Here is a 25,792-nt window from a genome sequence, read left to right on the forward strand (position 1 = left end):
TGGGGTTCATGTCTACTTTTCATTTCAAAGAATACTAAGAATGCTTCTAAAAGGATCCTTTTACGTTGCTTTCCTCACGTTTAAAAAGCCACTACCAAGAGCAGAAACTGTCGATCCCCCATTTGAACACCGGAGCCTGCTCCCCTTTGAAGTGACCAAATGTTGTCCCTGTGAACGGAAAAACCGTTTCCGTTTGGCTGGTGATCCGTCCGCCCCAACACAAAAAGGAGGAACATTAGAAATCCTTTTAAATGCTTCTTTTATTTCATTGGTTGTACATTGGGTGAGTGAACTGAATATTACAACCGAAACATAGAATTGATACAAATTAGACTCCTGTTTACACTGTAAGGTAATGAATGAGGGAATTCTTTAGGCGTTACAGAAAGGTTTAGTAGAAATGTTACCAGTGGTATGGCTGAAAGAATATTTCGGTGAAGTGCTGTTATACCGGAAAAACCAAGAGTGAAATGTGGTTCCCATAGAAGTGACGAGTTCATCTCTTAACTGCAGTGTTTGTTGAATTGCTGTCTTCATGTCTTGGATATTGGTGATTTTGTTTTTGTAATTAAACAAAGCATTTAAGATTTATTCATCATAGTCAGACTTCTGAATATAAACAAACTTTTGGCAAATAATATTTATACAGAAAAATAGTTTTAGATCCTCTCAAATCCCAGAATTATTCTATAAAATTACATTATAAATAAATAAAAAGCAAAATCTGTTGTACATATATTTGTACATCTATGCATTTGCCTTGCCTCCTCCTTATCGTAAATGGCATATTTATGACTCTTTGCATATTATAATCACAATTCTGGAAAATGGATATCGTAGTAAAAATACAGTCCTCTCTATTTGCTTGGGGATACAGCTGATGTTTTTGATGCTCCATTATTAAAGGGCTGAAAATAGTTGTGTGCTAATAATTTTTAACATCAAAATCATGAAACAAAAGAAAAAATAAAGACAATGTTACAACAGTTAGTCTACAAAAATATTTCAGTGATTCACATAATTTACCCTTTAGTAATGTATACTATGCATTCAATGAGTTTAAGTGAATTAACAAAGAAAAAAAAGAAAAAAGAACATAAGTCTGAATGTTTTAGGCAAGTTGTAGCATAACTACATTGTTATAATTGAGAAAATTACAAACATCAATAATACATAAAGATGAAACTACCAAAAAAATACAAATTAGATACAATACTTTCCCACAAAGTAAAAACAAATGTAACGATACAAGCGCTATGTAAGATTACACTTAGAATGTGATTTCTTTTGATGGGGTTATCAAATCTATGATATAAGATAGTCATTAGACTTTGACTAACATTAATTAAAATGGTGAATTTCTTTCTTCTAAAAAATGATATGGTTGGTGCATATAGTTTTCAGAACAGGCGGTGATGCCAAAATTTAAAATATTTTACATTCAATCTCAAAAGTCAAAATACTTCAATCACTAATATGTTCACAAAGAAAATGGATGGTTTAAACAATTACACATAATATTCATTTATAACCGCTGTTTTGTTTTTTTAACAATAATTTAAAAACTATGTAGGTACTGTATAGGCTATGTGCAACATATAAAATGTGAAATATGAAATATTTGGTACGATAGTGCTTAAAATAAACTTTAAAACAAACTTTCTGAACAAAATTTAATTGTATCGCCATTACCTTGAAGATCAACCAAGTATTTAAAAAAGTAAACAACATTAAAATATGTTTCATCCATATATAGTATATATATGTATGTGTATATATAATATGTATGTACTTGTATTAAAGTCTTTTATACTTTTGAGACATAAAATATGCTTTAAGGTGAAAGAATTAAAAGAACTATTTTTTTTCCATGCTGTAGTCAGTTACAACCGTTTAATCCAACTTTTTTTTGAAATGCAAAACAGTGATGGATTTTTTATAAAGTGAGACTATCTACTTTTTTGTTTACATAGTAATTTAGATTAAAGTCACAGTCAAATTTTCAGTGACTAAACTCAAACTTACTTAAATTAGAATATTATACAGATCTCCTCGCCTACAGCTTCCTTGACTGACTAGGGCTCTAGTTTAGAAGGGTTATCCGGTGACAGGCAGACGGAGGGTGAGTCTGAAAGACTAACCCTCAGATTAGACAGTTGGCATGGGGCCGCTCATTCTGGTCAAGCTGGATGAAGTCTGGCAAAATCTAGGCACTTCTACAAAGTCTCTCTTATAAAACAACTTTAAAAATATACTTGTAAAATAATACCTTCAAGACTTTGTTTGGTGGGGTATGAAGCTCATACCGTGCAAAGTTTCTTTTCCATCTAGTTAGTGTTAATTCTAGGATCACGTGATTCAAGACGGCATCTCCAGGCAGACCAAACACCACGCTGGGATGCGTCCCCCCGGGGTCCTTGTGCTTGAATTTCCATTCAGATTTTAGACCTGCAGGGCAGGTGTCAGTGTTTTACTTCACTTCTCGTCTCTGCTGCAGCATTCATGTCGAGAAGTGAAACATACCCTTTGATCCAGTGGGAAAATGCAATGACAGTGACTGGAGCTGGACTTGAACCTGCCCTTGGAATAGGTGTTTATAAACTAATGCTCTTTGTTTATTGCTAACTTTGAAATATTTGGAGTCGGAATTGGTTGGGCTTTCTGCATGAGCTATAGTTATGGAGATAAGACAATATTCCTAGGACAGAAACTATGTTGAGAAACCCTTTAAAAGTAAACTTGATCCTTTATGTCTTTAAACATCACAGCTGGTCTCAGGTAGTTAACTATCTTAGGTTGGAATATACTAAGCATACCATATTTAATACTCATATATGATATAGCAGCACTAGCTTCTTAGAGCTGTGGTCTGTCCAGAAGAACTAGGTCTGTATTTAGCATGCAGTTTGTGGCAATTCTATTGAGGAGGAAACAGGATAGTATGTACAGTAGCAATGTTTTGTTATTCTCAACGCGGATTCTTGGCATTCCACTCCACTTCTGTTGATCACTTCAGAATTATCTGTTAAAGGAAAAGACACGCGTGACTTAGACATTCTCCTGGGAGGGAAAAGTCATGAGTTTCAGCTCTACCCTCCGAACACAGACATTTGAAAATAGGCATGTTCTTCAACTTTTCCCAACTACTGATGCAATTATAATTTGGCGCAATCCCCACCCTTCATGCTGAGCAAAGGTAGACTTAATAAGCACTTGGGCTATGTGGCCGCTGGAAGGAAGGATGATTCCAGCGCACACTGTTTTCTGTAAAACTTTGGCAGCGTGTCCGTGGACATGCCATATTTGTAGATCCTAATTTCCTTTTTTCGTTTTTGCTTCATGTTTCTTTGTCATATGTCACATTACCCTTCGATTAATATTTGTTAAGGCGACTAAGGAAGTCTAATGAGGGAATTCGTTTGTATGGGAGAAGTTATTGGTAAATTTTAAATATAAATATTTAAAAATGTACAATACATTGTATTGTTTATTTATTAAGTTGCATTTATAATTCAAAGACGTGTTCCCATCCCAAGTAATTTTCTTCCCAAGAGATAACAACAACAAGTTTCAAATTCAGGGCATGTTTACATGTCCCATAGTAAAGAGAAAAAGGAAAATATTCTAATAAAGCTGTTAAAATATTCTTAATCATCCAGAAGCACAGCTAAAGCTAAACTATCAAGTGCAAAACATGGCCTCTGGAGTTCGACCCCCAAGTTCATTCCCAGCCCCGCACCTGTGCAGAGGGCAGGGAGCTGGCCCCGTGCGACCCAGTCCGTCAATGTCCAGCCTAAAAGCTAAGTTTTCAGCACATTCTAACCAAAATATTTATTCTTTGCGCAATGCTCTGACCAGACTTTGTACAATAAATAAACACACTGTTTGCTTATTAAACAGTCAAGAGTCTTTGTTTAGGAAATCACCGGTAAAAATTCTTTACGGACAAGGTCAGCTAGTATTTCTGCACACCGGGACCCACTTGCTGAGAAAAGCCTCATTTCTGCAAGCATCACTTTGTGTCCCGTCACGTTAGCATTCACACATCTGGCTATTTTCCCTTTCGGTGGGAGCTCCTGTGGTTAATACAAAACAGTTCGGGTGTAAACACTCCGATAGTTCCTTTCATGAAATAAACGAGTGTACTTTATTTTATTGGAACACAGGGACGTGCAGGGAATTGATAAAAGTAGAACTTGCTTGTACTAAATATTTATGCTGAATGGAATTAGTATAAATATTTATACTAAACTCTTTGTTTTTAAAAAATTCTAGGAATTTAAAATTAACGGAGAAAAACATCATTCCTTGTCTTATATGGTGAAAGACAAATAAAAATAGTGGTATGAGTGATACTGCATGTACGTATCACAGTATTTTTGAATAGACATTACACATAGCTAATAATCCAGTTCTTTAGATGGTTACATTATAACATCATTATTAGACTTAGATATTTGATTATTAAATAGGAACTATTCTATTCCGTTCCTTAGGTTCAACAATGCCTGTAAGGTTTCCAAACAAGAATGTGCCCAAGATAGCAAATCACGTCATTTTTCTTCCTTCTTTCCTGTTCCTTTAGCAAGAGTCTCTCTAAAATATACAGGGAAAGAAGCCTGTAGTCTCTTAAATAGGTATATCCTAGTAGAGAATACATTCACGTTCTTGCTTGTTAACTGAAACTAAAATTCCATCGAGAATGAAATTTCTGACCATCTGGGAAAAACGAGCATTCCATAGAGAGCCCGGCAATGAGCAAATTTATGTTATAGGTATTAGTGTATCTATACACTAATAGTGTATACACGTACAATAGTGTCTAGTATGTATATATTAGTGTATCTGTACACTAATAGACATATGTGGTCACTCCAGTTTAATTGACTTTGAGGTTTGCTAAAAGCATTAACGGGACTTCCCCAGCTTCCCCCCTCGGGCCCAGCTGACACACGATCCATCGTGTGGGTAACGACATAAATAAAAGTCACCGCTGGTACTACTGAACTCTCAGCTGTTACTACCGCCTCACCTCTCACCTTTGGCCAGAAAACGCTAACCACACCCTGGTCTATGTCTTTCGCTACCTTGTGGGCTGTATAGTGGTATATATATATAAAAAAAATCAATCACTCTCCTAGCAGCTATGAGCTTCAAGAAGTTCAAGGAAGTTTGATTTTAGAAGGCAAGAAAAGCTTGAGTATTTAATTATTTTTGGTGGTAGCACTTTTCTTGAAAATAGAATTGATTATTCATTTTTCTTGGAGAAATGCAGCTTGCTGGTACAGTCTGAACTGGGTGTACTCTGGGGCGAAGTGTACTCTGGACACAGACAGAACAGGAGTCCAGATGAGGAGCTGTTACCAGCTGAGTGCCTCTGATGTACCTACTGCCCACCTGGTGGCCGCCTCTGATGCCAGCAGACACAGGACCCCGCAGGCCCTGGGGCCCCCGGGGAGAGCGGGACAGGCCCCAGCTGGACGTGCAGCTCTGGGAGGGAGACCCAGGTGCGCATGTTGAGGGGGAGGGTGTGGAGAAGCCATTCTGAGGGGGAGAGAGAGGTCATCTGCCTATTTTTTTGCATGGCTTTCGTTTAGTCAGAGCATATTGTTAAGTCGCACCACAGAAACATAATGGGAAGTAAGACGGGCAGGTGCATTTTGTGCGTTTCCTATGGCTTCTCAGAGATTTCCTTCCAACACTAGGTCACTACGGACATAAAACATATGTCCTTCATGCAGAAAAACTTCTTCAGTTTGCACTGCAATTTTAATGGTCGGGGGGGGCAAAAGTTTCCGAAGGTGCCTGAATATTTCAATGGAGATACAAAAGATAATCGATTCCTAAAAGAACAGGGTTATAAATGGCTCCGGAACTTGGGCTACGAGTCTGACATTGACAAGCTCTGATTCTGAGATGGTCCATAAAAAAAAGGTTAATTAAACCACAGTTCACCGGAGTGACCTTGTTAGTCCAGCTATCCTGGCATCCCTCCCCCTGCACCCCCGGCCCTGTACTCTTGGAAGCTGAGGCCAATATTCAAAGTCCTTTCCTCCACTGGTGGGCGCTGCAGCCCATGTTTTCTAGGGGGGGGGGGGCAATTGAAAACTCCTTGGGGGTCTGCCAGACTAGGTACATGTCAGAGCAATAGCCACCGCCCAGGGTGTCCTAAGAGTCCCCTCTCTGAAGCATCATTAACGTCACTTTTAAGGGCAATAGACTGATTTTCCAGGAGGAGCTGAGAGATTGTTGCCAGAGCCTCAAGAGCTAGGCCAGTGTTGCAGCCCTAATTCCCAGGCTGGGAAATGAGAGCACGAACAGCTTTACTCGGCTTCCACGGTCTGCAAGCGCCCGCCCGCGCCCGCATGAGCGTGGAGAGGTTAGCTCACTGCGCGCTGGCATGGGAGTTCCCTCCAGGGCATAGTGACAAGTCTGCGATGGGCCTGGGGGAGTCAGTGATTCCGAAGGACACGTCTGTGCCTCTCAGGGTGCTCAGACCTCCCCTGGGAGGTTGGGGGGGGGGGTCAAGAAAATGGTAGGGATGGGGGTGGGACTTAGAGCAGAGGATCACGGGTGGGACTAACTGTCTGGAGGAGCAAGACGGGGGACTCGTTGGGTTGCTAGGCCCCTCCACGGGGCGTCCTCGCCTGGGTGGCCGAGCACATTGTACCCCGCCTCCTCCCGCTGGGTGCTGCAAACGTGCCTGCTTCCTGCAACAGGGGTCCCTACCCAACCGCTGGCCCGCTGCTTGTACTGATTTCTGCCCTTCTATCTCCCTGGTAGACGAGCCCCTCGAATAACTATTATTTGGTGAAGCAGAATCGTGACGAAGAAGGGAGGCAAAGTCCTGAGTAGGATGAGCCAGTCTAACGTGGTAAATCAAAGCCTTGGCCTGAAAGCATTATCTCCAATTCCTTTTCCACGCGAAGGAGAACGCGGGGAAACGAGGAGAGCAGGCGCCCACAAAATCGGCGGTTCTCTCTTTGAAACTAAGGCTCGCTTGGTGCCGACTGTAAGTGCCTGCACACGTCTTTGGTGGACCCCTGGCTGTACCGAGAGTGCCTGTGGTGCAAAAATATCAGTTGGCTGTAACAATGTCCATTCATCAATGAGCGTCTCCTCCAGGTGGTTGGGTTAAGGATCTGATGATTCTGCTTATTTCACACGCTTGCATTACTCCCCTATGGCCCCGTGCACACTTAGTCTCACCTTTATTTACTGAAGACAAAGCATGAATGGCCCCAGAGAGCATTGAATGGGTCGTTCCCCATCAAATGTGTTGTGAGCAGCCAGCCACTCGATGGTCCCTGCACCCTCGGTGAAGTGCCTGCCACTGACTCCCAGTGCAACGGCAGTCAGGCTTGTCAGAGGAAGACTGGGCTGGGTGGGGCCTAGATATTAGGCCTCTGGGGCGGGGCAGGAAAGGCATGTGAGTGAGTGGGTCAGGCACAGAGCGTGGCAGGGGGAGGGGCCTGTGTCCAGGAAGCATGGAGTAGCAGCGCCTGAGCTCCAGCCCACTGCTTCCTGCAGAAACCTGGGCTCTCCACGGCTGGACCTTTCCATTTAAAAAAAAATAACCAAACTGGAAATTCAGCAATGAATTCACATTATAGAAAACAGCTCTGTGTTTTGGGTCGAATGCAGCTATGCGCTGCTGGTCTGTGGCCTTGTCGAGCCTTACTTTCTTGGAGGGGATGTCCTCTCAGCCTGGGTCACTAGCTTCCGGGGCCAGGCGGCGGCCAAGGCTGCAGGTGACAGACAGGGAGGCGGCCGTCACCCCTGCGGGCAGGATCAGGAGAGCACGGTGACAGGAAGTTCATCCTGCCACTTCTAGGCACTTGGCTTTCACCCAAAGGGGTAGGGTCCTTGACCAAGAGGTGCTGTGTCCCCAAGAAGAAAACGCTGTTCTCCCCTTGACTGGTTCACCAGGAATGAAATGGGCCTGTCACCTGTCTCTTCCAAGCTGATGGTGAATTTAGGCTGAGCCATCCACGGGCCTTTACCCTGGGTGGGCACTTGAAAAAAAAAAAACTGACCAGCATGGGAAATGCTCTTGGCTGGCAGCACAGCTGTGTGCAGAGGCTGCAACACTGAGCTGGATGGAGCACATCGGCAGCGGGCACGCAACAGGTGAGCTAACCGGCTCGCAGGCAACAGGTGCGAAAGGAGACACATCAATACAGACTTTCCTTGGGGCTTCAGAGGCACCGACATTTGTACTGAGTTTTCAGCCTTGTGGTTGATCTCCAGGAACTGAATATATGAATAATTTTGGAGGTTGGGAGATTCTAGGTGACATCTAGAAATGCTCACACTTCTTAGGTAAACCTGCTCATCGCCAAGATGCAGGGACATCGAATGGGTTACCTTTGAAAATGTTAGCTCAGTGTCAAGTTCTGTAAGAACTCTCACTGCTTGGCTTCACTGATAGAAAACACTTCAGTGACAAGACCTACTGTCCCTATGGATGCGAACCACGAAATGGTTAGAGAAGGGGGATCATGGATGTTTTAGTTAAATCCTCCTGGGAAAAGCTATCCAATGATATCTGTGTAATGTTGAGTTTGAAGAAGTAAACAAGATACACCTTATAAGTGTGTGCATGGCCTTGCTGACATCTGAAGGAATCAGTAGCGTGGGAGCCTGACTAGGCAATTCCACGCAGGGCAGAGGCAGGGACTAGGTTCACAGCCAGACTTGGTTTTGTAAGTACAGGACAGCGCCCCATCGACCTTTATGCCTCTAGTGTCCAGGGTGGGGCTGGGCACGTGGGAGGCACTCAGTGACTGTTGGTTGCACAAACGGCTGAATAAATAAGGAATTTCCGAGGCTGCAACGCCACAATGTCGGCCTGAACAGAAAACTAGTGGACTCTCGAGAAAGCTGTAGCAACGGAGGCAGGAAAAGAGCTCTTCCGACAACATCCATGTGTATATTCCCCCTCCATTCCTCCACCATTATGTACAGACAAAAGGAGAAGTATTCTGGGCAGGTGGGCAGAATCGCTCACAGAGGGTGGGAACAGGGCAGCTAACCAAAAAAAGGCCCCCTCAAGGAAACTTCTAGACTAGGTTGATTTCTTAGAAATCTTTTTCCCTGGTTACAAGCTCCTGTTCCCTCAGGAAGCAATTAAAGAAAGGATGTTTCACTGTCATTACAAACAAAACGTATTACTGATTTAAAAATAGAAAACAATGGAATGCCTAAAAATATGGCCCGGCTAAGGAAGTTTGCCCGTGGCACACCGTCCCAGCATCTTTTCATTTCTTCCGTTTCCTTACCCTGTCGCCCTGTGCATCCTCACTGCGCTCTGCTGGTGTTCCCCCCTCCTTCCGTCTCCTTGTTTCCTGTCCCCTCCACCCTTTCCCCATCACCCCACGCCCCCCCCCAGCTTTGCCATGGCGACCATGGCTGTCTGAAATTTCTCGACTTTGTCCAACAGGCAAAACCGGTGAAGTATTTTGATTGCAGCGAGTTGTACAAGGGCAGAAGGATGTTTGTACATGTTGGGCTGCAAAATAAATCTGTACTTCGTCATAGTACTGGTTACTGAAGTCAAATGCAAATGTCTTTGGTCTCTTGATACACATAGTTATCAGAGCAATTCTGATGTGTGTTAATGAATGGACAACTTCAAGAACTTTGGCCAATTTCAAGACTATTCATACACTTTGTATAAAAAATTCAAAGATAATTAGTGATATATAAAAAGACACTTTGAAAAATGCTCATATTAATTATTTGGGGGGATATTGTTCTGAGGGATGGTAGTGTCTTATGCCATACCTGACTTGTTTACAAAAGGGGCTTTTACTTATACAGAAAGGGCATAAACTTATTAAATGTGACAATCAGTTTCACTCTCGAGAAGAGCAACCTCGGGTCAGTGGGAATGCCCTCCACTTGCAGTAGGCCTTAAAGAGCATTCGGTCAGGATCGTTGTTGTGCCTCCTGCCATCGCTAGAAGGTGCCAGTCAAAGCTCTAGTTCCCCTGTTTTAAATGCCGTATCATTGTGTTGGTGACTCATTTCTGTCTAATATTTTCCATTTTGTGATACCTGAACACAGTGAACACTTCAGATAGATAGACTTTCTAACATATAACAATGGTCATTTACAGTATTAGTCACTGACTTTGTGCTGGCAGGCAATACTCTGGCCTCACTGAAGATTACTGACCGGGGCCCACACTGGCATCACCTGGACACAATACCTGCATAGGGACCCTTGATTTGAATAGCATCACGCTCCTCCCATGAGTCCATGCCACGTGTGGACACAGCTGGACTCTGAGTACTTCAATGATGCCGTGATCACGCCCCGTTCTCTGCCACAGTCCCAGCCCCAATCTCCTGAGAGGATTCTGGGGACCATTGCTGTCGCTCTCCTGGCGAGATGGGGGTCTAGTCCCCAAACCATCCAAACACCCGTGCATTATCCAAAGGTGACGTTTTCACTTACAGGGCATAAATGAGGTAGAAGACAAAGGTGTATGAGAGGAGACTTTTTACTTCTTGTGCTTTCCCCTGATGCTCACGGAGGTGTTTAAAACAAAAGCATGCTCAGGAGAGTTGTGTGGTTGTTCAGGAAGGGAGGAGCCATGGGGGCCATGTTCGGGCCGCAGAGGCCAGAGGTCAAGACAAAACAAAGCCCTGGACTGCAAGGGCCACGTGACAGCCGGGAAGAAAGAAAGAAGGGGGCAGATGGAGCCCTGGAGCCCGAGGGAGAGGAGGAAGAGGGCGATATGAATGCGGCTGGTGGCCCCCCACAAGCAGGTCCCAGCTTCTACCTCCTTACTCATCCCCTGACGTTTTTGACTTCACACCCCATTCGTACTCCTTGAGCCTTCCCCAGGGAACATTCCAATCATGAACTCACCACACTATCATGGTCCCTAGACTGTGTGCAGGTGGCGAGGGGGAAGGTCTTTCCTGTCACACAGCTGTCTGGGGCTTGAGGTACGCACAGGCTTCTGGCATCTTGAATCTCAGAGGCACAGAAACACCTGTGAACATGGCATTTGGCCAGTCCCATGCTGTCAGCACGGTATTATCTCTGAGCAATGCCATGAGTTACCCTACCGCAGGCAGTCCAGACCCCTAACCGCCACTGTCTGCCACTGTCTCTACGGGAAAATCACGAGCCCCAAGCCAAGTGACAAAGGGAATGTTGAACAAACAAACATTTTTTAAATTAGGGACTGTCTGCATATGAAAGAAGGCTATATTCTTCTACTAAATCAAGAAACAATAAATACTATTAGGGCCGCACTATTTAAAAAATTCTAAAACATAATAGTAGATATAAAATATTTCTCTAAAAATATTATCTTTAGAATACCTACAGCAAGATGGTTTATGGGAAGATTTACAGCGAGCAAAGCTGTCTGGGATTCAATGGGCTGCCCACACCTGAGGCTCTTTCACGGAAGGAGAGCTTTAGATATGGAGGTGCCATCTAAGAAAGCTCTTTCTTACACTTTCAAAAAATGGTGTATGTAGCAACTGAAAAGAACTTTCTAAAGCATTCATTTATACCTGCTCTTTTCAATGTGCGGTTTTGCCCCCAGTGATAAACTGAAGACTCAGGTCAAGAGAAATCCCAGACAGAGCGCCCCGGTGGGTGCAACACCCGGGCAGCTCAGTGCCCTGCCTCTGTGCCCACTGCCGTTACGTGAGACCTAGAGTCCCGGGCACATTTCGGCTCCAGCGTTCATTTGAACAGTGGGGCAGCATGTATCATTCAGCCTGTGGAGAACGGGCTTTTAAGATGCTAAAGGCAGAAAAGCAAAGTGTGAAGATTCAGTAAAAAGAGCGGTACGATTAATAATATGTACAGGGTGTGAAGTATGTCTGCTAATCACCTTGCACGTTTCTCAGACTGGTGGGATGGCAGTGCCACCGACATTTCCAGCGAAATTTGCTTTGTTTTGTTTTCAGTTCTTTGCCTCTTTTTGTATGTGTGTCAGACAGAGAGAGAGAGAGGGAGAGAGAGATGAACAAAACCACTCACTTGTGTGCCAGGGACAAATCAAAACAGATTCTGCAGTAAAATTTCTAGAGGCTTCTCTGTGCCACCGACCTGCTTTGTGACCCTTCTGAGCCTTAGTTTTTCACTCCGCAGTGTGGTGGGTAATTAAACCAGGTTGCCACCTGTCCTCCCTATTAGCTCCCCAGAAAGTGCCAAAATATCCGGGTGTAATAGAGAGTGAGATGGGAACCGAAGGGAGAAAACATATGAAGGATGAGAGCTTCCATGTCCTCTTTCACTTCTTTATTACTGACTGCCTCCCTCCCTCAGGGCTCGGAGGCGAGGCCCATTCCTCCAGCATCTCCGAGTTTCGAGAGGATCCTTACTATGTGATGATTATTGGGTTGGCCAAAAAGTCTGTTTATTTTTTTCCCATAAAATAAGAGACAGTTTTCATTTTCACCAATAACTTTATGGATTTGGGTGTTTTGAGTATGTCGGCTATCTCCCACTATTGGCTTCCAGTGCGTAGAGGCCAGGGGTGCTGCTAAACATCTTCCAGTGCATGAGACAGCCCCACAGCAAAGGATTATTTGGCCAAAATGTCAGTATACCAAGAAACTGCACAAACCACTTGTGACACATTTGATCAGTCACAGCACCTTTTCCATACACTGCACAATTTTTTTTTGCATTTCAGTTACATTTTTGCCTTGAGATAATAAAGCACAATACACCAAAAATGTTGTGTCTTCTTCCATCTTCAATACTAAAATGGCTGCACAAAAATTCACCAATTTTGATAAGTTTTTTTTAATGCACGCTGATATGGCAGCTGTCACAATGCAATCTAACAAAATCGTTTTGAATGGAGTTAAAGACAACTAAGCACTAGAGCCATTATATGAAAAAAAAAAAAAGCTCAAATGAACTTTTTGGCCAGGCCAGTACTTTGACTGCAAGTACTTGCACGTGGGTTTGCCGCCTGTCCCGCTGACCGTGTGAAGCCCACGAGAGCAGGGACGGTCTGGTCAGTACTGTGTTCCCAGAGCTGTGAGTGTTACACGGAGGACACTGGACTCTTAGGAAACATCTACTCAGACAGGCACAGTCCCAGGCCTCAGCGCACCTTGAGGTGGGGGTGCTCGCTGCCTAGGGCACCGCCTTTTACCCATGCCTGCAACTAAAAGCCAAATCAACTGTTTGGTTTTTTCTTCCCCTCCTAAAATAAAGCCGCAGCTGGCTCTGCCAACCCTCTCAAAAAAAAAAAAAAAAAAAAGGTGTGACGCTGTGTCCCCACTGAGGACACAGTGGACATTCGTGCGGCACGGCGCCTCCACATCGATGGTCCCGGCTGCCAACAGACACGGTTCGCCGGGGGAGAAGCTGCGTCTGTACTCAGCGACCTGCTTCGTGAAAACGGATGCTCACAGTGGGACATGGCAGCCATCAAGAATTTTTACTGTGAAAAGGATAATTTTATACTGTGGATTTGATAAAACAACTTAAGTACAGGGAGACGTCCTTCTTTCCAACCTCTGTCAATCTCCAATCTTCTTGGAGGCAAAACAGGCAGTGCATGAAATTTGCCATTTTAACCTGTTTTAGGCGAGTAGTTCACGCGCGTGGCTGGGCGACCGTTACCCCTGCCCGTCTGCAGAACTCTCCATGATTCCAGTCTGCAAGCCTGCAGCCACTAAACAGTCAGTTCCCATTCCCCTTTCTTGCCAATACTTAATTCCTTCTTTTTTTCCCCTCTTCTCCTGCCTTTCTTTGCATCCTTCCCGTGTTTTGGCTTCAGAATGGGACCCTGGCTCCTCCTGGGAGCTCACCTGAATCGTCGTTGGATTGCTTGGCACGCTCCTTAATTTAGCTCTACGGTTTCACTCACAACTGAACGAACTTTCTAGTTGCTCCCTTCACAGCTGCCTAGTCCGGGCTGCACAACACAGTCGTTCCCAACTAGCGACGTTTATCTAACCTGAGCTTGATAGGCAAGGCTCGGTGGGAAGACTGGGAAAAAATAGTCTCTCAATTTTTAAATTATTGTTGTTTAAGAAATGAAAGTTTCAGGTGAGAGAACTCCTCTTGGTGGACTCTTTTCTGCCGGAAGTCACTTGACAGTGACCCCCCAAGGACGGGGCCCTTGTCCATAGGACGAGAGTCCAGCTCTCGTTTCCTGGACTGAAACTTTCATTTCGCTGTTGGTCTCAGCAACCAGCCATGTTTTCAGACTGTTTCTGGTAACACTACACCTGGATGTTAAAAGTTCCACTAGAACTTTCTTCTTAAGTTGTTACAACTTTTACAGTTAGTAGTTAAAACTCAGTAGTTAGACGTGTGTAAGGAGACCATACAAAGAGATTAATCCCAATCCTACATTGGCCATAATAATGTCTAATTCAAATATGGTGGATGCAGAAGAGAACAGGATTCGGACCCGGACAAATCTTACTTCTCAAGCTGTGCAGCCACTTCCTACTTCTTTAATCTTAAGTAAATTATGTTTTACGATTTTCTCTCCTCTGGAAAATGGGTAAGACACTTGCCAGAGTTCTGCTGAGTGTTGAATGGAAGAGTGTACATAAGGTCTCTGATGCGTAATAGGGGCTGTTGGTGAATGCTGGTTTCCTTTCCTTAGTCTGTTTAAGATTCATGATCTTATATAAAATTTGGTTTCAACTTCTATTTAAATAGGCATTCGAATAGTAATAGTGTACATTTAAATGTAATATGATCTGGATGGAACTCCATCTACGCTGGTAATATGCTTGATTTTTGACGAGACAAAGGTTTTTTAAAATGTCAAGTGCATTCACTTCCGTTTCTGTGTTTGTATATCCTGACCTGTCACCGACAGCTTAATAGAGGCTGAATTTCTCTATTTATTTATGAAAGTCCCAACTGCCATTCATATGAATCACTTCAAACTAAGATCTTTTATATAAAGACATTTCCAGCCAGTAGCATACGATGACCAATGTCAAGGACAGACAGATACCATCTCCCGAGAGGCAGCCTCCCCCATTCTGTAGAGCCAGACCCGGTTCAAAGCCAGCTTCCGGCCTGACAGATGTGTTCCCGTGGGTAACTGGTTCTTGGTGTCCCTCATCTGCGTCACGGGAATTAAACACTGTCCCTAACTCATGAGTGGCTGTGAGTAGATAATTAGTTAACGAAAGCTTAGTGGGAGCAAGCACGTGATGCTACCATTATCCTACGGTAATATTTCGTCTCACCTATTTTAGTTTCCTAGGCTAGGCCACAAAACATGAATGTTTCGACAAGGTGTAGCAATTAGCAATATACCTCAGGGCACTGTGCTTCGAGCAAACCCCTATTCATGGACACCCTGCACACCCAGTCTTGCCTAATAAACAACCATACTTCAATTTTTAAGCCTTCGCCTCTTCTCACGTAGCAGAAAGAATGAGGGAACTCATAAGTTGATATATTTTTTAAAAGAAGCAACTCTGAAACACCTTTTTCCAAGGCAAAGGAACACAAGGAAGTTTTCTTCTCATCCTTTATACGATCTTTAGATCCCCTGATTTTAACTTCTCTCCTTGCTCAAGGCCACCCCCATATGTTGCAGGAGTCAGGGGAGGGCAAAGAAAAGAAGATGAATAACTGGGATTGATTTAAGCAATTCCTTTTCTCCTAAATCCTCATCACTGAAGTGGCTCTCTGGCCCTTTCAAATATTTCAGTGTAACAATGACAACTATTGAAGGAATGACGAATGGAAGAACCATAAAATCATTACTGGAAAAAGTATTTGGAGAACAAGAAGAAATTGAGTTTAACGTCCCGGGGTCTCTTTTTGATTCTTCAAAAATCTTTCTAAATTCTGAGGAGGAGGCAAGCTATCGATTGTTCAGAAAAAATGGAGAGTTGCATATTCACGATGGATCGTGGCTTGGTGGTGGAAGGAGGACCGGGCACGCTGTGAGGAGGTGCGTCTTTACCTCTTATTAACTCTTATGTCACCTTGAGTGAACCATGTAACCCTTCAAGGTCCTTCTTCTCACTGTAAAATGAGAGGTTAAGGGCTTGGAGGAAAGTTCTCAATGTGGTTTTGCCACTGGATAGATGATCATGGGCAAGTTTCTTAGCGTCTCGAACTTGTAGTTTTCTCATCTACACGTACACATTGGGGATAAGAACAGTCCCCTACAGAACTGTTCTGGGTTTTAGCAAGACAATTCCTATACTAGGCTTAGCATAAGGTCGTTGGGGAGTGCTTATACAGGAGAGCTCCTGAGTTACCCCCAGGTCCCTAGAGTGCTCCGGGCCCCACAGACGACCCTTGAAAGCCCTAGCTCAGGAAGGCAGTTTGGTGCGAGGGGAAGAGCACTGCTCTAGGTAGCACACAGATCACTGGGTCCTAGTCTTGGTTCTCTGTTTATGCAATCTGGGTAAGCAACCTGGCTGACCTGGGCTCCTGTTCCAATGTACAGTATAACCTGCATCGTCATTTTCCTGTGTGTGTGTGTGTGTGTGTGTGTGTGTGTGTGTGATTGTAGAAATACAGCATGAGTGTGGTGAATTTGCTCTTATGACTGATGCACTTCATAACCTTGTTGCAGATGACGCAGGTCTTGGGTCACCCCGAGAAGGCCTGACGTAACTGTGGCTATGGGGAAATGGGTGACGTTTTACAATGACCAGCTTAACGATGCTCCTTCCAGAAATGTGTTTGCGGTGCATAGTGAAGAGGGCCTCTATTTGATTATGGAAAGCTCACCAACAGAAACTCTGAGATCTTTGAAAACTCCAGAGCAAGTGGAGTAATCATAAGGATGATGTAATTTGGTCACCTAAAGTAAAACAAAGAGACCAAAACTCTAGCCTATTATACCTAATGCTGAAGGATGATGGATTCTAAATGCTAAAAAAACTATGGTTTTTTTCCCATAAACTGATGTCAGAAAATACCAGTCCACAAATTGTCCTTTACTGTGCAGATAAAAGTGAAGACGTGTCAACAAGAACCATTCTTTCTCTGTAGGGCACCGGGAGACCCGTCTTGCAGACGGTTGCTGTGGTGGGGGGAGGGGCCAGTGAATTCCACAGACACACAGACCCTGGAGAAAAGCCACCGGGAGAGCTAAGGATCCGAATGCCTCCCTGAATTTCCCTGATTCTTGATTGTTCATCCTTCCCATGTTTTCTGTTTTCTCTCCCAGTTTCAACACTCATCAGAGAAGTGCTTCCTCACCAGTTACTCTGCACTGAGCCTATATACCCCAGTTTCTAGCTCCCCACTCGCTTCCAGGAGGTCAGTGTTCCCGAGTCTCTCATTTAACATTTCTGACCTGCTTTCATCCTGCCCCTCACGGCCCTCCACAGCCTCCCTTCTCCTCGCCCCCTCCACTGAGTGTTCCAGTGCTGCCCACACGCATCCTCCCCTTCACGCTCCCACTCACTGCAGCGTGGCCTGGACCAGGCCATGTTGCCCACGTGAGCCAGAGTGCCCCTTCTTTAGAGCTGATGTGTTACTAGCTGCCCTGTCAGCTTCTGTCGTGGGAAAGTTCGAGACTGATCCCGAAGCTCCTGTCTGAACCTCACAGGCTATTGGGGATCAGTGTGGGCTAAGAGGGAAGCATTGGCTTCAGGGTCAGATAGGCTTGAGGTCAAGTGCAGACTCGACTATGGATTCGAGATGTGGCCAGATCTGAGCCTTGACTCTGTCACGTGCACAAGATGAAGAACAGGACCCACCTGATTGGCTTACACGTGAGCACCCGTAAAGCGTAACACTGTGCATTTATAATGTCAGGGCCCTTTTCCCCTTCCCCTACCCCTGTGTTCACCCCTTGACTTTCACACACTGCTCAGGAACTACCTCACCTGTCCACTACCTGTCTAGTTCCTTCACATCCCTCAAGACTTCCCTCCCCACGTTAGGCACAAGGCCCTGCCGTGGGCTCACCTCCCAGGTAGTAATGCTTGAGCATATGGCTATGGCACTGGGTGACACTCTCTACCTTCCTCACTCTCTTTGACTAGGCAGTGGGCTCCTAGCTACCTCTAGTACCTGCCCACACTGGTGGCTTCTGGAACGCTCAGCAGACTCAGACCCCGGAAGCTGTTGCCTAGAGGGACTGCCAGGAGGGGCTGAGAGGCCAGACCGAATGCCACTTTGTCTTTGACACATGGTGGTTGTCCTATCGGGTGCAGTGGGAGCGACAGCCAGGTTAGCTTGTGGGGAAGCAGCAGAGCTCTCCCCTGTCCATCACTCACTCAGGAAGGCTGGCAGCCCCCCAAACGCGCAGGGGCACGTGCGAGAAGGCGGGCGGTGGTGGCAGCACTCGGGGAGATAAATGCCTATTGAATCAAAATTTCCCTCTGCTCAGGCAACGTTTATCACAATGAGACCCCTTTCACCTTTCAACCCTTGGCAATGGGTCTGAATTCCTGCATGGCAGCTGGTCTTTCCTTACACATCGAGAGCTGGAAATAAACATACATGTAGAATGAATGGTATCTTCCTGCTGCTCGAAAGAGGAGCACTCAAATTAGAAAAACGGAGCATGATTTTATCACCGTAACAAAAGTCAAAATACTGTGGGGAGCATGACTTTTCAATCTAAAAAGCTTCCCCCAAATTCCATCACAATGGGAAAGAGGACGGGATTTGACGTGCACTAAGTAGGACAACCCGCCAGGAGGTCAAGTTCTACACAGGAGCCCTTGACGTTTCTCTCCCACTGCACGACATTGGAGCTGATATTAGGTCTTTAGGTGTTATGCACAGAAGAATTCCGCCCAAGCTTCTCACCACGAGGTGTCAATTATTCATGGAAAATGAAAACGTACTGGATTATGCCACTTATGTAACTTAGCCTTTCTCAGAGAAAGTCTGCAGACACACTTACTCATTAAACCTCATGGTAGTCCTGCGAGGCAGCAGCCTCTGAGGCAGGACAGGAGAAGGTCTATTTTCTTCTCACGCTCTGCTGTCTTGAAGAGAAAGAATAATCTGCCTCTATACATGCGGCTCTCGCAAACCAAGTCCACCTAAGACGGAGGAGCCCTCCTACCTGCCTTCTAAAAATAGTCTGACCGCACTAGCCAGCCTGGATTCCCGTGCCCTGGCTGCACCGCACCATGGGATTTAGACTCAAGTTGCCAAGAAGCTTTAACTAATAGCATACACTGAATGAAAACACTGTAATTTTCATCGTTTTTTTTTTATTTACTTGGATAGATGCAGCAGGCTCCAAGCTCATTCTCTCTCTTTCTCTCTACCCCCCTCCTACACACACACACTCACTCCCTTTGACCTCTGTCCACAAAATGTCCCATGCGGCAATGCTGCCTCACAGGAAGCCACAAGACGCACTGCTGCAGTGGGACCCCTCCTACAGTCAGACTGTCAGCAGGAAGCTACAGGTGGCTGGGGCTGAGCAACTGTCTCAGTGCAATGCTGGGATGGATGTCTCCACCCCAGTGTGGTTCTAAAGGGTTGGCTTCTGACACTTGCTGCCCAGCTGCTGTCTGTAATCTGCCTCCTGGAACCAGCAAACCACAAGAAAGGAGCCTTTTTACAGTGGGACCAGCCCCAGAAGCCGGCCACTGCACTGTGTATTTCAGGAGTGGTATCTGACAGAATGCTCCTCCTCCTACGTGGGAACCCACATCACCGAGAGTTTTCTTGTGAAGGTGCCACCTCCAAATTGGTCAAGTGGCGGGGAATGCTAAATGCCTCCTACATCCATCTGAATCTAGTCCTGGCAGATGGTTTTGAATAATAGATGTTTTATACAACTCTCAGAGGTGAGCGTTTGAGTAAAACGTGACCTTGCCTTTCCAGATTTCTTGGTTGGTATACGCTAACCTATACATCTAAGACTCTGTATACAAATAGCTTCAAAGTTGTGTTCACATTTATATGTGAGGATGAGTAGAATCTCATGATTTGCTTTTCTCTCTAGTAATTTGTAGCAGGCCAGACAAAACACAATATGTACATCTGACTACATGTAATTATTTCACATTCCTGATAAGATATTTTTGAAACTGATTATCTATAGTAAATTTATATCAGGTGGCATGTCTGGGAAATGGGACTTTCTTACTTATCAAATATTCCAACAAATAAAGGGTTGTGTAGTATATGATATATTAATAATGAATTTTCAGCCCTAGCCGGGTGCTTCAGTTGGTTGGAGTGTCGTCCTGTGCACCAAAATGTTGTGGTTTCGATCCCCAGTCGGGGCACGTACAGGAGATGTCTCTCTCTCACATCAATGTTTTTCTCTTTCTTTCTCTCTCCCTCCGTCTCTCTCAAAACCAATAAACATATCCTCTGTTGATTAAAAAAAACACAACAATTTTTCAATAAGCTCTTCCTTCCTAAGGCCAACTTTCTCTTGAATGGATTCAATCTTTGGGAGAGGATTCAGAAGATGTGACTTTGAGGTCATAATCTTAAAGATGAATTACCCTTTTTGGAAAATGTGACAGTTGCCTAACGTATGGCCGGAAATATAGTTTGATCTCACCAGTTTTTAAAGGTAGTGATGGTACTGACAGAATGCTGCTTAAAAAATATAAAACCGTAGCCCTGGCTGGCGTAGCTCAGTGGATTGAGCAGGGGCTGCAAACCAAAGTGTCGCAGGTTCGATTCCCAGTCAGGGCACATGCCTGGGTTGCAGGCCATGACCCCCAGCAACTGCACATCTCTCTCTCTCTCTCTCTCTCTCTCTCTCCCCTCCCTTCCCTCTCTAAAAATAAATAAATAAAATTTTAAAAAATATATAAAATCCTAACATCCAACAAGTAAGAATGTTTCCTCGTCGCAGGGACTCTTGACCCAGAACGAATGAGACAAGCAAGTGCACCCACCGCCCACACAGCTCTCACCATGGAAACGTGGGCGATGTGTGTTTACACCAAATCTGAAGGGACTCTCTCTCTCCTGAGCAAAGGCCTGGAGGTCTTTGACCTTCTGTGGCTCTGAAGGTGTATTTAGGGAGGAAGTGGGAAGCTGTGCACCTGGGGCAAGACCCTGGAGGCCCGTGACTGCGCTGTCCACCCAACTGCTGTTCTCCAAGGCACGTGGATCAGGCCCTACAGAGGCAACTTCCTGCGGTTAACCTTTCATGTCCACCCAAACTTCTTTTTCTGCCACGTGGCATTGTTTGGACATGTTTTGCCACAGTGTGAAATAGCTGTTGCGCTTCCCTTTGGCTAAAAGTAACTCTCCCCATGTCACAGCAAAGGCAAGGAGAAGCAGGCCGCTTGCCAGCTGCCACTGTCCCAGTTTGGGGTCTTGGTCAAACGTCTCACTGGTGGCCTCGGCAGGCTCGCCTGCCTGGGATGCAGCTGCTCACTCTTCCTAGGCTTCTATCCTGTTTGAAAACTCTCCAGTGGCCAAACAAGGGGCACAGCCCTTCACGTGGCATTTAAGACCCCACACAATATGAATGAAGCCTTGGTTGTGGCCACTCCTGCAAACAGAAGCCTGGACCGACCTATTGTTAGTTCTTCTCTGCTCAACTTCACACTTTCCCGCCTTATCTGCACACCTTTGCACATTCCTGCTTGTCGTTCTTTCTCTCCAGTGACGATGCTTTAAGGAGCGTGCGGATAAAGTCCTTGACCAATTCCAAGGAGAGAGAAAAGTACGTCACCTGGCTGGTGTAGCTCAGTGGATTGACCTCAGGCTGCGAACCAAAGTGTCGCAGGTTCGATTCCCAGTCAGGGCACATGCCTGGGTTGCAGGCCATGACCCCCAGCAACCTCACATTGATGTTTCTCTCTCTTTCTCCCTCCCTTCCCTCTCTAAAAATAAATAAATAAAATCTAAAAAAAAAAAAAAAAAGAAAAGTAAGTCATTCTGCAGGGGATCAGGAGAAGACCCAGAGTATAAATTATATTTTAATTGGGCCTTCGAGGATGTGATTAGGTAAACGGAATAATCTCTGTGCATAAATGAAAAAAAAAAACCCTAAGACTTGAAATATTTTTATTTAGAAATGATTTTCTCCCCTCTAGAAATAGAATGCAGTTTTGAAATAAAAAATAATAAAGCAACGACAGCATAGGGTACTGTAATAATTCACATTATAGGAATTCAAATCTGCACTCTCATTTTAGCCAATAAAATTTCTCGCAGTATGAAAAACTGCTAGGTAATCCAGATACTAAGCTGTTTTCCGCGACCTCTTTTAGTGTGCGCTCTGCGATGAAATTTGTTTCCGTATCAGTACCTATAGACACGTCTATTCTGACTATCTGTGTGAGGAGGCCTACGTTGGCTGATTTATATGGCATTCTCATTTTTAATTTCAATTTCGCTCATTACCAAGCTATTTGTGTGATGACTGGCAGAAGCTAGAAGTCTAGGACAGTGATTCACAAAATATGCCCATGAACTTGGTTTCATGGTGATAAATGACTAATCCTTTTTTACTTTGCATATATCCTACTTTTTACTGATCTTACTTGTATAGAAATTATCCACAATTTTCGGTCTACTCACTGGCTATAGTATTACAGAGGCTATTATCATGTGGTTATATATTATAACTAACATGTATCTGCTCCAGGGTTTGTAAACACGACCTGGCTATTCCAGAACTAGCTAGAAGCTGTGCTCACTTCATCTCCCTGCTTAGAATTCATCTTTGTTTGAGCTGCATTAGCAACAGAGTTTGCTGCTCTTGGGTCTCATTCAAAAGACAGTTATGTTTGTGGAAGAAGTGACTTTTGTACATTTATAATGATAGAGAAGGGCAGTGTAGCATGGTATGAACACCTACCAGGTAATCCTAGTTACCTAGTCACCTAGTTAACTACTAGGTTAACAGCAAGGCCTCTGGAGTCAAACCACCAGGGATTAAATTCCAACGAGACCATGTGTGGCTGCTTCTCTTTGCCTACGGTGATAAAACTGTTTCAGCTCCACCGTGTGTGAGATGGGATGACGATGACCACACTCAAAAGACTGTCGTGAGAATAGAGTGTATCTGTGCTTACAAGGTATGAATGCTCTCTCATATAACAGAAAACACATGCTATGACATTTAATATATAATATATGGGAGAGAAAACATGTAGAAGAGCATCAGGTACATGAGCGGTTTGTAAATAATAGTAATATCAGATGTAATTTATAGATGAAGGCCCAACGGCCTTAACTGAGACAGGAAATGGTTGTTAGGAGATTTACGTAGTGTCTTTTTGTGTACATATCCACTCCCAGAGCTAAATAGCCAAAAAAGTATTTTCTATCTCCCACAAGTGTTTGGGTGTTGTTTTCCTGTAATTGCACACTGCAAGCCCCAGTTCAACTGAAACTGTCACAGCTGACATTTTGATGAAGCCCCGAGGATCGAGTTGATGGATCTGTTGTCTGTGTGTCTCGGCTCACAAGGGGACAGGGGGTGGGGCTGACATGCTAAGCAAGACTGAGCTGGAGGATCCGTCACAGGATGTTTCGGTCTGTCTTCTTCCTTCTGTGAATGGCTTGTATCTAATTACAGATACCTGTGAGATTTGAACTATTGGAACTGACAGCCTAAATGGATCCAATGAACTGAAAACCTGTCAAAATCCTGCCATACTCTGTGTCAAAGACAGATCTCCCAGTGGAGGAAAAGGAGGCAGGATGCCTGTCCTGGGCTGAACTCTGAACTCATTGGTTTACCTTGATGATCTCACACTCCGGGCCCAGTGTAACAGCTAAGGAAACTCAGTTTCTGGAATCTTCAAGCTGGGAGGGGTTTCAAGGAGTCTATTCTAGTTAGTCTTCCTCTCACGGAGGAGGGAACTGAGATTCATTACATGCAAATGACATAATTCACATGGATACGATTCAATTAGCGTTCAAGGGGTGAAATCTTAAGCAGATGAACTTGCCATTTTACATTCATCCACAGCCTCTGAATGCTGGATTCACCGGCACCGAAAAGACTTCCCAAGTTCTCTGGTAGCTGCTGGGCTACTTTAAAACTCGTTGAGAGTACATAAAGGACATCCCATCTGAAAGTTTACGCATACTGCTATTTCCTTTCTCTGTGGTTTTCCTGTGCGAGCAAATCTTCATCAAGAGCTGCTAAAGGATTTCCCATCGCAGTGCAAAGCAGCAACCAGCCCATTCAACGCTGCGAAACCCAGAATCTCAGATTCTTGAATCCACCATCAGGTGCACTTTTACTTATATTGCCTTGGATTTCACTGAAGTTAAACTTGTTAGTTTCTTTGCCAGTTACACTCTGCCACGAAATGATATATTCTGAGTAGTTCACATTTTCTACTCCTGCCTCACTACACACATATATAAACCTATGTATACCCATATAATCTCTCTCTCAAAGTTCTTTCTACCAAAGGAGCCCCCCCCAAAAATCACTTGGCTGGAAACATATTTATGATACACGGTCAAGTATTGATCATCATAAAATAATTTTTCCTAAAATAATGCATGATCAAGTATTTATCATAATAAACTCATTTCCCCTAAAACTCCAAATTATTTCTTTGTCTTGACTTCCTTTCCATTCCTAGAGAAGATCTCTCTGTACATGAAGTGCTTAACCTGCCATACAGCATAGGCAAAATTGCACTGGAACCAGTACTACTCCATCATACTCCAAACTTGTGCTCTTATGAAGGGACTTTGTAACAAAAATTCCATGAGAAGTCACAAAGACATGGTTCAGGAAGGCAGGACTAATATATAAAGGAAAGAGACACCTGGCTTTCCGATTAAGAATGAGTAGTGAAAAGGGGTACTTTGAACCGAATAATGGAAGGGCACACTCTGTCCCTCCCTTCTCCCATCCCGCCTGCTAAGAAACAAACTTATTTGCTGCTCTTTGTTATCTCTGTCTTGAAGCTGAGTTCCTGTAGAGGTAAGTCGGCATTTGCCAGGAGGGAGGTGAAGACAGGAAGAGCTGTGAACCCTGTGTATCTGCCTGGGAACCCTGGTGGCCTCGGCTCCGCCCTCCTCGTCGGCTCCGCCCTCCTCGTCGGCTCCGCCCTCCTCGTCGGCTCCGCCCTCCTCGTCGGCTCCGCCCTCCTCGTCGGCTCCGCCCTCCTCGTCGGCCCCGCCCTCCTCTCCTACTCCGCACACTTCCCGGGACTCGGGAGGGGTATTGTGGGATTTCATTTTTAGTCCCTCATTCAAGTGCCTTCACACCCATCTTCTCAGTGACACGACCTGTGGCACTGGAATCGCTATTCGCTTGAACATGGAAAGGAAGTGTGAATGAGCCCTCCCCCCCGGAAGGCAGTCAGTTTCGCGTCCGCCCTGTGCGCCCTGACACAAGTGTTTGCAGTTGTTCTCATTAGCTGGGACCTGCCCTCCAGCCTGCTCCTAGATCTCTTTTCATCGTTTGTCAGGACATTGATTTTATCTAAAACAAACAAGCAAACAAACAAACAACAACAAAAAAAGACCCCCAAACTAAGCTAAAAACAAAACCAAGATTGCTCTTCTCTGCAGGGCGGGCATGCACAGTACCGTGTTTTTCTAGGCCAGGTGAGAGTTACTGCTGACTCATCCTCATCTCCAAACCGGGGAGCTCGTGTGTGCGAGTTGGTTGGCCGGGGTTAGGATCACAGTCCGCCTGTGACCACGGAGTGGCAAACAGCCAACCGCCTCTCATGGAGGAACAGTACATCCACGGTCTTATTGGCACATGCATTAAACCAACAGAGTTAAACATCCCTAAACAGTTATATCCAGCCTTTGTGAACTCAGTGCCCGGGTATTCTTCTTCCGGTACGATTTGGCTCTCCCGCCAGAGTCTGAGCAGATGGTACAGGGGGAGCCAAGCGCGCCTGGGAGCGAGCACGACCGACCAGGG

The 25,792-nt window shown here is 44.8% G+C and overlaps 1 protein-coding gene across 8 annotated transcripts in view; it reads right to left on the bottom strand.

The window, feature by feature from the left end:
- Nucleotides 1-242: 242 nt before the first annotated feature.
- MBNL2 (muscleblind like splicing regulator 2) overlaps nt 243-25,792 on the bottom strand; it is a 152,657-nt gene continuing 127,107 nt past the window's right edge. For all 8 annotated transcript variants that reach the window (XM_028527071.2, XM_028527072.2, XM_028527073.2 and 5 more), the window contains one exon: nt 243-3,022. In XM_028527071.2, the coding sequence (XP_028382872.1) occupies nt 3,008-3,022 (15 nt within the window). In that variant the 3' untranslated portion in view covers nt 243-3,007. The remainder of the gene's footprint in view (nt 3,023-25,792) is intronic.

Source organism: Phyllostomus discolor, chromosome 11 (genome assembly GCF_004126475.2).
Source record: "Phyllostomus discolor isolate MPI-MPIP mPhyDis1 chromosome 11, mPhyDis1.pri.v3, whole genome shotgun sequence".
Classification (NCBI taxonomy): domain Eukaryota; kingdom Metazoa; phylum Chordata; class Mammalia; order Chiroptera; family Phyllostomidae; genus Phyllostomus; species Phyllostomus discolor.